Source organism: Macaca nemestrina, chromosome 1, assembly GCF_043159975.1.
Source record: "Macaca nemestrina isolate mMacNem1 chromosome 1, mMacNem.hap1, whole genome shotgun sequence".
Classification (NCBI taxonomy): Eukaryota; Metazoa; Chordata; class Mammalia; order Primates; family Cercopithecidae; genus Macaca; species Macaca nemestrina.
The window spans coordinates 198,805,059-198,818,786 of NC_092125.1; the positions used below are offsets into that span (position 1 = coordinate 198,805,059).

A 13,728-nucleotide genomic window follows, 5' to 3' on the forward strand; every position below is an offset into this window, starting at 1 on the left:
TTTTAGTAGAGACGGGGTTTCACCATGTTGGCCAGGCTAGTCTCAAACTCCTGACCTCAGGCGATCTGCCTGCTTTGGCCTCCCAAATAGGCATGAACCACCGTGGTTGGCCTACAAATATTAACTCTCTGGTGGTAAAGTAGCCTTCCTTTTATACAAAAATACTGAAAAATAGTTCTTTGCAACAGGTTTAGATTGTTTTGACTTTTAAAAGTCAGTTTAATTTGAAAATGAATCAAGGTTATAAATTAAAGCCAAATAATAGTATTTATTAATAATTACTAAACCCCTACAATTGCTAAACAAACATTACCTGAAGAAGATTCCATCTTAGCTTTACTGTATGCAGAGAAACAATTAATAGAGCAGAAAAGCTCTGTCTTCCCCAAATCACTGGTAGTCTCAATCATTTCATCTGAGGGCTTCAATGGTTTGCAAGGAACAGATATAAGTGGTTTGGCAGGTTTCTGTTTAGAGATTAAAATAATATTCATATTTCTGGTATGTGATATATTGTTAATGAAGAAGAACCTATCACCACTGCTTTTAGTTGGAATATTAAAAAGAATAACAAGATATTTTTTACATTTTCTTAAAAAAAAAGACACTACAGATTGCAATAACTAAAATGAAGAAAATTGGCAAATTTGAAAATGATCTTTATTATTTATCAGATATATTTAACAGCAATTATAATAATAATACCTATGAAAGCAATAAGGCCGGGTGTGGTGGCTCACGCCTATAATCCCAGCACTTTGGGAGGCCAAAGCAGGCAGATCACCTGAGGTCAGGAGTTTGAGACCAGCCTGGCCAACATGGTGAAATCCCGAGTCTGTACTAAAAATACAAAAAATTAGCTAGGTGTGGTGGTGAGCACCTGTAATCACAGTTACTCAGGAGGCTGAGGCAGGAGAATCACTTGAACCCGGGTGGCAGAGGTTGCAGTGAGCTGAGATCGCACCACTGCACTCCAGGCTGGGCAACAAGAGCGAAACTCCATTTCAAGGAAAAAAAGAAAAAGCAATGAAGAAAGTGGTCACAGAAGAAGTTAATCATTTCAGGCAGTCAAAGCCTATTGGATAAACAAAGGCCTTTTATAGTTATAGATCTATCCTCAATGGTAGCTTGGGAATTAACTTGGGAAGATGTCTACTGATGCTGAGGAGGAGCCAGGAAGGAGTGCTTAACACACTTTATAAGATACTGTGGGAATAACTGTTTTTCTAGGCTAACTTCATGGTAAAAATTACAAGCATATTGTAAGAAAGCAGCATACAAGCAATAGACAGTATAGAGTATTCTGAGTTGAGTAAGTAGTAACTGTGCAAAAGAAAGGATATAAGCTTTGAAAGGCAGGCATTACTGCAAAGATTATGCTCACCATCTATTCTTTCTAGTCAAACAGGAACCAATATTCCTGGATTTCAGAATATGTCAGAGCCTAGGCACAGTGGCTCACGCCTGTAATCTCAACTTTCAGAGGCTGCAGCGGGAGTATCACTTGAACCCAGGAGTTTGAGACCAGACTGGTAAAATAGTGAGACCTCATCTCTAATAAATAAATAAATAAATAAAAATAAAAAATTAGCCTAGTGTGGTGGCCTGCGCCTGTAGTCCCATTTACTTGCGAGGCTGAGGTGGGGAGGATCATTTGAGCCCAGGAAGACAGAGGTTGCAGTGAGCTGAGATCATGCCATTGCACTCCAGCCTGGGCAACAGAGTAAGCCTCTGTCTCAAAACAAGAAAAAAAGAAAAATTAAACATCAGGCTGGGTATGGTGGCTCCTGCCTGTAATCCCAGCACTTTGGGAGGCTGAGGCAGGAAGATCACTTGAGCCCAGGAATTCGAGACCAGCCTGGGCAACAAAGTGAGACCCATCTCTACAAAAAACACAAACATTAACCAGGTGTGGTGGCGCATGCGTGTGATCCCAGCTACATGGGAGGCTGAGGCAGGAAGATTGCTTGAACACCTGAGGTTGGGCCTCCAGTGAGCTTTGCTCACACCACTGCACTCCAGTCTCCAGCCTAGGTGGAAAAGCAAGACTCAGTCTAAAAAAAAAACAAAAAACAAAAAAAGTCACTGATGGAATAAAACTGCTTTCGGAGATACAAAGTACACAGACAGGCTGGGTGCCGGTGCCTCACACCTGTAATCCCAGCACTTTGGGAGGCCGAGGCAGGCAGATCATCTGAGGTCAGGAGTTCAATACTAGCCTGGCCAACATGGTGGAACCCTGTCTCTACAAAAATACAAAAATTAGCTGGGTGTGGTGGCGGGCACCTGTAACCCCAGCTACTTGGGAGGCTGAGATGGAAGAATTGCTCGAACCTGGGAGGCGGAGGCTGCAGTGAGCTGAGATTGTGCCATTGCATGCCAGCCTGGGCAACAGAGCAAGACTCTGTCTCAAGAAAACAAAAACAAAAACAAAACAAAAAAAACCCCACCAAAGTACAAAGACAAAAAAATACATATATGTTTTTCTGTGAGAGAATGGGATATTGGCAAAGGCACAACAAAACAAAAAGGATAATTTTGAAAATTTCTATTTTTATCCTTTATTAGTATGAAAAACTTTTATATTTTGAGAAATCTTAACAATTCACTAATCTTTAACATTAATCAACAATAGTGGCGTCATTTATTTTTATTTATTTATTTATTTTTGAGACAGAGTCTTGCTCTGTTGTCCAGGCTGGAATGCAGTGGTGCGATCTCGGCTCACTACAACCTTTACCTTCCCCAGGTTCAAGCAATTCTCCTGCCTCAGACTCCTGGGTAGCTGGGATTACAGGCATGTGACACCATGCCCAGCTAATTTTTGTATTTTTAGTAGAGATGGAGTTTCACCATATTGGCCGGGCTGGTCTTGAACTCCTGACCTCAAGTGATCTTCCTGTTTGGCCTCCCAAAGTGCTACGATTACAGGCATGAGCCACCGCTTCTGGTCCAATGTATAATTTATAATTAAGTTAGTTTATTATTCATAAGAGAAGGCTAACTTAATATACTCTATTAACATATGGCCAAAATAATTATAATTGCATCTAATAATCCACTTTTAAAAAATAAAAAGCTATCCCATTTTTAGATTCACATATTTGGACATTTTTCTAATTCTGGATTATAGTTCCCTAACATTGTAGATTTACTCCAGTATCACTGTCACATGATGTCTTACATTCAGATGTAAGAGGAAAGTGTTAGGTTGTGCTTGTTAACTAACTTGTTTACCCAAATCAGTCCTGCCCCATCACATAAGCTGAACAACTGGGTACTCAATACAGGCTTTTAAAAACAGAACAAGGCCTATTTATTGAGTGTCAAAAATAAAGAAAAAAAAAAGGAATATTATTTCCTGCCTTTGGGAGAAGTCTTCTGTGCTTTCCATTCTGGTCCCAAGACAGGATACTCTCAAGATGGGGGCATTCTGCCATAGAAAAGATGTGAGTCACAAATGATCTATTTGAATTATGGCTTGTTTTGACTCCCATCTTCAACTGCTTTTTTTTTTTTTTTTTTTTTGAGGCAGAGTCTCACTCTGTCGCCTAGGCTGGAGTGCAATGGTGCCATCTCGGCTCACTGCAATTTCCGCCTCCCGGGTTCAAGCAATTCTTCTGCCTCAGCCTCCTAAGTAGTTGGGATTACAGGTGCCCGCCACCATGCCCAGCTAATTTTGGTATTCTTAGTAGAGGCAGGTTTTCGCCATGTTGGCCAGGCTGGTCTCCAACTCCTGACCTCAGGTGATCCGCCCACCTCAGCCTCCCAAAGTGCTGGGATTATAGGCGTGAGCCACCGCACCAGGTCAACTGCTTGTTTTTAAGGAAATTGTATAGGGAAAGAGTTGGGTCTCAAAACATGATATGAACAAGCAACATATCTAAGAAGTCCCACCTCATCTCATTTGCTCTTTCTCTGTTCTCAGAAGCACCCACCCAGAGCTCGTCTCATCAGAAATAGGGACAAATAATCCAAATCTCATTGGATTATTTCCTCCTATGACTGATTCAGAAAAAGCATGTGATATTTTTTGTTTGTTTTTTTAAAGATGGGTTCTTGATATGTTGCTCAGGCTGGTTCTGAACTCCTGGCTCAACTGAACCTCCTGCCTTGGTCTCCCAAAGTGCTGGGATAACAGGTGTAAGCCACCATGCCTGACCACATGTGACATTCTTGATTCATCTTTGCATTGTTTGGTATAAGAGTTAAACACGTGGAATTAAAAACAAAAACATGGCTAGGTTCACATCTGTAATCCCAGCACCTTAGGAGACCAAGGCAGGAGGATCAGCTGAGTTCAGGAGTTTTAAGACAAGCTTGGGCAACACAGTAAGAGCTTGTCTCTACAAAAAATTTAAAAATTAGCCAGGTGTGGTGGCGTGTGCCTGTAGTCCCAGCTACTCGGGACGCTGAGGTGGGAGGATCACTTGAGCTAAGGAGGTCAAGGCCACAGTGAGCCATGATTGCCACTGCACTTCAAGCTGGCTGACAGAAGAGAAAGACCTTATCTCAAAAAAATAAAAATAAATAAAAAAAATAAATAGCTGGGCACGGTGGCTCATGCCTGTAGTCCCAGCTCCTTGGGAGGCTGAGGCAGGAGAATTGCTTGAACCCGGGAGGCAGAGGTTGCAGTGAGCCAAGATTGTGCCACTGCACTTCAGCCTGGGCAAAAGAGTGAGACTCCTTCTCAAAAAAAAAATAAATAAAAATAAAAACAGAAATACTTTCATGTTTGGGTTTTATTGACCAATAAAATAGTCAATAAAATAGTATTTTTGCTGGTCAATAAAATAGTATTTTTGCTATACTTATTTGTAGTTTATAAACTGGCTCCAGCCTGCTTGCCTTTTCTTTAAGATAACATAATCAATCTGAGATTATTTAGGAAAATCTCCATATAGCATTTATCATGAATTCTTATGCAAGAAGAAACTGTTAAAAAGTCTTCTATTTCATCTTCATCAACTTACCAACTGACATTATTCCAAAGGGTACCAAAAACTACTTCCCACATTTTCCTAGAGTGAAACCATTCATAGGCCAGTTAATAGAAGAAACCATAGGTCTTTATTCATACCTGCTTATATGCTGTAATGCTCTTTGAACTATTAAAGTAATGAGACTGTCCTTCCATCTGAAGTATGTGAGACAGACTAGAGCTGGTGTAACAGTAAGTGCCACAGTTCTCACAGCAGTTCATGATGAAGTTGTTAGCAGAGTGAAACTTTGAAAGGCAGGCATTACTGCAAAGATTATGTTTCACATTCTGGTATTTTACTTCATACTGAATCTAGGATTTAATAAAAAGATTCAGTAAAAACTCTGATATTTAAGCAGAATCATCAGAATCCCTGTAAAGGTTATAATTGGAACTTACAGTAGCAGTCTTCTGGCACATGCTGCACTTGGTCATAATGCTATTAGTACATATGGTAACAAATGGTTTTCTTTTTTCTTCATATGATGAAAGACAAGACAGGCTGCAAAAAGTTTTGCATGAGGTAGTGTCTTCCAGTTGAACACTGATCACATCCTTTGGATTTAAAATGTCTCTAAGAATAAATAACAAGGACACCATTAAACAGTTTAAACACAATTATAACTTCTTCCTCTTTATAAACAAAATCACCTCTCAAAATAGAGTAAGAACGTTAGCCTTGAGATGAGAAAACCTGAATTTGGTATCCAGTTCTGTCACATTTATACTCCCTAAATTTTAATTTTCTCATATATAAAGCACATCTAATAGTGCAGTTTTGTTTTTTTTTAAGAGATAGGATCTTGCTATGTTGCCCAAGCTGGCCTCAAATTCCTGGGCTCAAGAGATTCTCCCACCTCAATCTCCTAAGTAGCTAGGATTACAGGCACATAATGTCACCATGCCTGACTTTGATGGTGCAGTTTTGGAGACTAGCCAGCCTGTAGTATTAGGTGGTGCTAGTGAAAACCGAGGGATCACATATTCACACGAGCAACTCTAGAATCTACAGGACAGAGAATCTCAAAGAATAGTCTTCAAATCCCTGGGCGGGGGGAGTCCCCAACATCAAAACTATTTTCATAAGATGTTATTTGCCTTTTCACTGTGTTGATGTTTGCAACATCACTTTGCCACTGATGTTGCAAAGCTAACGGTAGGACCTTGCAATCCCGCTCCTTGGTAAACACCCAAAAAAACTAAAAACAGGTACTTAAACAAGCACATGTACATGCAAAACAGCACTATTCACAATAGTCAAAAGATGAAAACAGCCCAAATGTTCATCAGTAAGTGAATGAATCAATAAGCACATTGTGTTACATACGTACAGTGGAGTATCATTCGCCTATTAACAAAAAGAATAAAGTACTGATACATGTTACAACATGGACAAACCTTGAAAATATTATGCTAAGGGAAAGACCCAGACACAAAAAGTCACTGCACTCTAGCCTGAGCAACAGAGTAATAATACCCTGTCACAAAAAAAGTCATATATGATTCCATTTATATGAGATATTCAGAATAGATGAAATCTATAGATATAATGCATACTGGTGGTTGACAGGCACTGGGGGTAGTGCGAACTTGGGAGAAACTGCTTAGTGTTTAAGGTGTTTTACTTTGAAGTGATGGAAATGTTTTGGAACAAGATAGAGGTGATAGTCACCCATTATGAATATACTAAATGCCAATGAAATGGTTAATTTCTTGGTATACAAATTTCACTTCAATGAATTTGGAAAAGAAAAAAGGCAATGGTGGGTAAAACTGTCAGAGCCTTAGCAGAAATCAAGGCAGTGGCATCAAAATGTACTAATATTCATGTTACTCCCTGCTACACATTCTCTGCCAAAAAAAATTTTTTTTAAGTATCAGTTTCACTTAAGGATGTACTCAATGAAACAGCAAAATATTTTAGATTATTTAAACTTCATCCTTAAGTACATTTAAAAAATATTCTGTCTTGGCCAAGTGGTAGGGTGAGGAAAAAAAAATTCTGTGTGACAACATGGGACATAAGCATAAAGTACTTCTGCACACCAAAGGATGATGGTTGTCTCAAGGAAAAGCCCACACGGAAATGTTGAGTTATAAATGAATTAGCCACTTTTTTCATGGAAAACATTTTTACTTCAAAGTACTATAAACAGTTTACTGTAAATAGTTTAAAGACAAACTATTATCCACAAGTGGGTATCTGCAGATATTTTCTTGAAAATGAAAAAAAATGAGACTGCCACTTCAAGTAAAACAACTGACAGTATTTATCGCCAACAACAAAATGTTGGCTTTCAAGTGATAAGTAGAATTTGGAAATCTTGTATCTTCCAAATTAACTTGATCGATACCCAAAACTTAAAAACTTTTCTGAGACTAGTGGTGATTTTTAAAATACTGCATAATAAAATATGAGAACACTTAGAAGATCTGCAGAACTCGGTGAACCAGTATTTTCCAAATTACAATAGCATATTATAAAAATCATTCACGTGTAAAAGATTCATTCAAAGTACAAGATAAATTAATGAATTTTAACATAACAGAGTGCAAAAAGTTCACTGATCCACATGGTACAAAAAGTTTGATCCCACATTGCAACTAGCCTTTAAGAAACTACCACTTGATTTTTGGTTGTAGTATCAAAAGTATCAAAGAACGCCCACAACAATCTAAAAGCCTACTAAAACACTCCCTGCTTTTCCAGTCACGTATTTCTGAGGCCAGATTTTCTTCAGACTTCAACCTAAACGACATTTTGCAATAAAGCGAAGGCAGAAACTGATACAAAAATCCAGCTAGGCCGGGCGTGGTGGCTCACGCCTGTAATCCCAGCGCTTTGGGAGGCCGAGGCGGGCGGATCACAAGGTCAGGAAATCGAGACCACGGTGAAACCCCGTCTCTACTAAAAATACAAAAAATTAGCCGGGCGCGGTTGTGGGCGCCTGTAGTCCCAGCTACTCGGGAGGCTGAGGCAGGAGAATGGCGTGAACCCAGGAGGCGGAGCTTGCAGTGAGCCGAGATCGCGCCACTGCACTCCAGCCTGGGCGACAGAGCGAGACTCCGTCTCAAAAAAAAAAAAAAAAAAAAAAAAAAATCCAGCTAGATGTAAAGTGATTTGCAAAACTGATAATGATATTTATCAATTTTTTAAAAATATGGGTATTTTTCATTTAAAATGTCATTTAATTTTTGATACAGTTAATATTCATAATCTACATAACTAAAGCTCTTTGGGTCTTCAATAATTTTTCAGGGTATAAGAAGTCCTGAGACCAGAAAGTTTGAGAACTGCCACTATAGAAAATACCTATATACTTAATAGCCAGGCGTGGTGGCTCATGCCTTTAATCTTGGGAGGCCAACGCGGACGGATCACTTGAGCTCAGGAGTTCGAGACCAGCCTGGCCAACGTGGTGAAACCCCATCTCTACTAAAAATATTTAAAACCATTAGTATTTTGTGATCAGTGTTTTGGGAGTTATGAACACAACACTGTAAAATCACAGACCACAGAAGAATTAATTTGGGGAGTGGGTGGTTGTAAGAAGAGAGTGAGGAATGGTGTGGGAATAGACAAAAGGTAAAGATATTTGAGGCATACCTTTCAGACAGAATAAAGACACCAGCCAGATGGGAAGGGAGAAGAAACTACATCAACGACGCATGGACGTCTGAAAATGCTTCCTAGTTTTATTGTTATCAGCATACTAGATTGCTGGCTTCTAGTGATCTACTAAAGCTTTATAAAAAATTAAAAAATGAATGTTGGTCAGGCACGGTAGCTCACATCTGTAATCCTAGCACTTTGGGAGGCCGAGGCAGGCAGATCACCTGAGGTCAGGAGTTAGGGACCAGCCTGGCCAACATGGTAAAACCCCGTCTCTACTAAAAATACAAAAATTAACTGGGCATGGTGATGGGCACCTGTAATCCCAGCTATTAGGGAGGCTGAGGCAGGAGAATCTCTTGAACCTGGGAGGCGGAGGTTGCAGTGAGCCGAGATCCTGCTATTGTGTTCCAGCCTGGGCAAAAGAGGGACACTCCGCCTCAAAAAAAGAAAAAAAAAAAAAAGAGAATGTTGGCTGGGTACAGTGGCTCACGCCCATAATGCCAGCACTTTGGGAGGGCAAGGCAGGAGGATCATTTCAGCCCAGGAGTTCAAGACCAGCCTGGACAACATGGTGAAACCATCTCTACAAAAAAATACAAAAACTGGTCAGGCAGGGTGGCATGTGCCTGCAGTCCCAGCTACTCGGGAGGGTAAAGGTGGGAGGACTGCTTAAGCCCAGGTGATCGAAGCTGCAGTGAGCCAAGATGGTGCCACTGTATTCCAACCTGGGTGGCAGACAGAGATCTTGTCTCAAAAAAAAAAAAAAAAACAAAAGAAAGAAAGAAAGAAACGCCAACAAATTAGGAACAACTTTCTGATAAATAAATCAAACCTAGTGCAGGGGCCGATTTTGGGCTTTATTGATTGCATTCAGGATTTCTGGTTGGTTCCAACTGAGACACTAAAGTGAAGAAATGACACTTAAATACACAGTTCCCAAGAACAAGTCACATCGTTTTTTTTTTTTTTTTGAGATAGGGTCTCGCTCTGTTGCCCAGGCTGGAGTGCAGTTGCACAATCTCAGCTCACTGCAACCTCTGCCTCCTGGGTTCAAGCAATTCTCCTGCCTCAGTCACTGGAGTATCTCGAACGCCTGACCTCCAGTGATTCTCCTGTCTTGGCCTCCCAAAGTGCTGGGATTACAGGAGTGAACCACCTTGCCTGGCCCACAAGTTGCATCTTTCTAGTAAGATTTAAAATGTTATCTTCAAAGTGATCTTCCATTTAGTCCATGAAATAGAATAAAAACTGCATTGACTCAAAACAGATATTAAATCATTCCTATAACAGAAATCTTAAAAAGTAATTAAAAATCAGGCAGGGTGTGGTGGCTCATGCCTGTAATCCCAGCACTTTGGGAGGCCGAGGTAAGCAGATCACCTGAGGTCAGGAGTTTGAGACCAGCCTGGCCAACATGGCAAAAGTGCATCTCTACTAAAAATAAAAAAGTTAGCTGGGCACAGTGGCGTACGCCTGTAATCCCAGCTATTTAGGAGGCTGAAGCAGGAGAACTGCTTGAACCCAGGAGGTGGAGGTGGCAGTGAGCTGAGATTACACCACTGCACTCTGGCCTGGGTGACAGAGTGAGACTCTGTCTCAAATGAAACAAAACAAAACAAACAAACAAAACTGAAAACCAGCATGGTGGCTCACACCTGTAATCCCGGCACTTTGGGAGACCAAGGCAGGAGGATCACTTGAGCTCAGGAGTTTGAGACCAGCCTGGGCAACACAGTGAGACTCTGTCTCTGCAAAAATAAATAAATAAGTAACTGAAATTTATTTTCAGTTCAGGATAGTTTCACTGGAAGATAAAAAACCCCAGAAGACTAGCTAAAATTTATATAAAAGGCTAATTAATGTGGAATTTTTAAGTTTTGAAAAAAGCACAGTCTACTCTGAATCATGGATGGCGTTTCCCAGCCTAAAATTTACTACCATCTTTCTACCCACTACAATATAGTATTTTTAATTTAAAAATTTTATTCTAGAGGAAGTAAAACTTATCTTATTTTTACTCATATTGGATTTTCATGCCTAGGAGAACTTACACACTAAATCTTTCCTGCTTCAGCCTTTTTCAATCTGTCTGGGACATCTGCTGAAGATGTGTAGTGAGTCTCTAAGGTCCCTTCCAGTTTTATGATTCTGCAGGGAGAGAAAGCAGGCTGAAGAAAGTACTATATGGCCCATAGCAAGAAAGTAAAAAGACAAAAGGCTAGTATAGTATTGAAGGGTTGAAAAGCAAAAGAGAATGTAAGTAACCTTCCATGGAATAAGACCTGAAGCAACAGATAAGAACTGAAGCAGCAGCCAGAGGAGCTGAAGCAACCCATCAAAAGGGTTTGTGAGTTTGTTAAGAAAATAATAAGTTAGGCCGGGTGCGGTGGCTCAAGCCTGTAATCCCAGCACTTTGGGAGGCCGAGACGGGCGGATCACGAGGTCAGGAGATTGAGACCATCCTGGCTAACACGGTGAAACCCCGTCTCTACTAAAATACAAAAAAAATTAGCCGGGCGTGGTGGCGGGCGCCTGTAGTCCCAGCTACTCGGGAGGCTGAGGCAGGAGAATGGCGTGAACCTGGGAGGCGGAGCTTGCAGTGAGCTGAGATCCGGGCACTGCACTCCAGCCTGGGTGACAGAGCGAGACTCCGTCTCAAAAAAAAAAAAAAAAAAAAAAAAAAGAAAATAATAAGTTAACATTTATTGAGTTCTTATTACCTGCTAGTATTATTCTGACCACTTAAATGTACTATTTAATGCTCATAATTCTTTTGTACATTTATAAAAACAGATACGAATACTAAGTAACAAAGAAGTTCTCAATAGTGATCCAAATTTGGCATGTATAGGAATCACATGGGGATAAATGCAGTTATGAATCAGTAGGTCTGGGTGAGACCTGAGAAAGTGCATTTCTTGTTTTTTCTTTTTGAGACAGAGCCTCACTCTGTCGCCTGGACTACAGTGCAGTGGCCTGATCTCAACTCACTGCAACCTTCGCCTCCCGGGTTCAAGCAATTCTCCTGCTTCAGCCTCCCAAGTAGCTGGGATTACAGGCGCACGGCACAGCACCCGGCTAATTTTTTGTATTTTAGTAGAGACAGGATTTCACCGTGTTGCCCAGGCTGGTCTCAAACTTGAGCTCAGGCAATCCACCCACCTCGGCCTCCCTAAGTGCTAGGATAACAGGCATAAGCCACCGTGCACGGCCTGAAAAAGTGCATTTCTAACAAACTCTTGGGTGATGCTGATCTAGCAACTCAGGTATGAAACTTTGAGTAGTAAAATATAACTAAACAGAAGCAGCAAAATTCAAATTATGGCAACCTGAGTCCAAAACAAGTATTATTTGGAAGAAATTTATATTTAGAAGCACTGTGGTTGCCTATGAATTTTCTTGTTCTGAATAAGAACATTTAAAAATTAGCATTCCTAAGTGCTAACAATCATAATTATACTGCCTTAGGACTCTCAAAGCCAAAATGACACTGATTTTTCACATATTCTCACATAAGTTTTTAAAAGATTACATACAGTCACGTAGGTTTATCTATGGCCATCAATTTTTCAAAAGAATCACTTCATTTACCATTATAAAAGAAACGTAGTATTATTCTACATCTTGGAAAATCCAAAATAACTGTCATAGGATTAATTTTGTAGTAGGTTGCTCCCTATACAGTTAAATAGAACAGAATGGATAAACAATAATCCCACTTACAGAGAATTTCAAACGAAAACGAAAGTAGGAAAGTAAGTTTTGGAAGTCACATTACTTAAAGGTGAACAGAAACAGAACTTTTCACATGTTAAATTTCTGCAAAAAAAAATATTTCTAGAGAATCCATGAGAGGAACTAAAAGTAGAAAAAACTTTTTACTAAACCAAGACGACGTCTTCAAAAGAAATGAAAATGGCCGGGCACAGTGGCTTACACCTGTAATCCCAGCACTTTGGGAGGCAAAGGCTGGCAGATCACCTGAGGTCAGGAGTTGAAGACCAGCCTGGCCAACATGGCGAAACCCCATCTCTACTAAAAAATACCAAATTAGCCAGGTGTGGTGGTGCATAGCTGTAATCCCAGCTACTCAGGAGGCCAAGGCAGGAGATTCTGGTTGAACCCAGGAGGAGGAGGTTGCAGTGAGCTGAGATGGTGCCACTGCACTCCAGCCAGGGCAACAAGAGTGAAACTCAGTCTCAAAAAATAAAAAAAGGAAATGTAGAAATTACAACTAAGACTATGATCAAGAACAAGGTAGGGAAATAAAAAGGGGCATAATTTAGAATTATATACTTTGAGCAGTTTGAACAAGTTCTCTTAGAAGGAACTGATGAACTGGCAGATGAAATGTATTCAGTGATGCATGGTATGGAGCAGAAAAGTTGAGCAGATCCTTTCCTCTGATAAGCAGTTTGCCCCTTCTGAAGAATTTTTTTACAACCAGCACAGGAAACCTGAATAGCTGTGGTTGAAACTGAAGGAAGCATTTTATTCATGCCAGATGATGCCAGAGAAAGCTGAATGCCTGTAGTCAACTGTGAAGCTATAAAAACAGAAGAGGGAGAAAAAAAATCGAGTTACACAAAATTAAGTAGGCATTCTTTTATTTTCTTTCTTTCTTTTTTTAGAGACAGGGTCTTGCTCTAGTTGCCCTCTTTTGCACTCTAGGAAGTGTAGTGATATGATCATGGCTCACTGCAGCCTTGACACCCTGTACTCAAATGACCCTCTCGCCACCTGGTGCGGTGGCTCACGACTATAATCCCAGAACTTTGGGAGGCCAAGGCGGGTGGATCACCTGAGGTCAGGAGTTCAAGACCAGCCTTGGCCAACGTGGTGAAGCCCCATCTTAATAAAAAATACAAAATTAGCCAGGCGCAGGGGCTAACACCTGTAATCCCAGCATTTGGGGAGGCCAAAGTGGGTGGATCACAAGTTCAAGAGATCGAGACCATCCTGGGCAACATGGGAAAACCCTGTCTCTACTAAAAATACAAAAATTAGCTGGGCATAGTGGCACACACCTGTAGTCCCAGGTACTCGGGAGGCTGAGGCAGGAGAATCACTTGAACCTGAGAGGTGGAGGTTGCAGTGAGCCGAGATCGCGCACTGCCCTCCAGCCTGGCAA

The 13,728-nt window shown here is 40.7% G+C and overlaps 1 protein-coding gene across 9 annotated transcripts in view; it reads right to left on the reverse strand.

Annotated features, from left to right (window-relative positions):
• The window catches only part of LOC105494694 (zinc finger MYM-type containing 1), a 42,789-nt gene that overhangs the window by 9,791 nt on the left and 19,270 nt on the right, over positions 1-13,728 (reverse strand). For 5 of the 9 annotated variants that reach the window (XM_071096241.1, XM_071096219.1, XM_071096220.1 and 2 more), the window contains 4 exons: positions 12,894-13,143; positions 5,381-5,555; positions 5,081-5,293; positions 314-467 (listed from right to left, as the gene is read on the reverse strand). In XM_071096241.1, coding sequence (XP_070952342.1) covers positions 314-467; positions 5,081-5,293; positions 5,381-5,555; positions 12,894-13,143 — 792 coding nt within the window. Of the gene's footprint in view, positions 1-313; positions 468-1,384; positions 1,555-5,080; positions 5,294-5,380; positions 5,556-10,648; positions 11,236-12,893; positions 13,144-13,728 lie in introns of those variants that run through there. The other 4 variants (XM_071096237.1, XM_071096234.1, XM_071096239.1 and 1 more) reach the window with 4 other exon arrangements.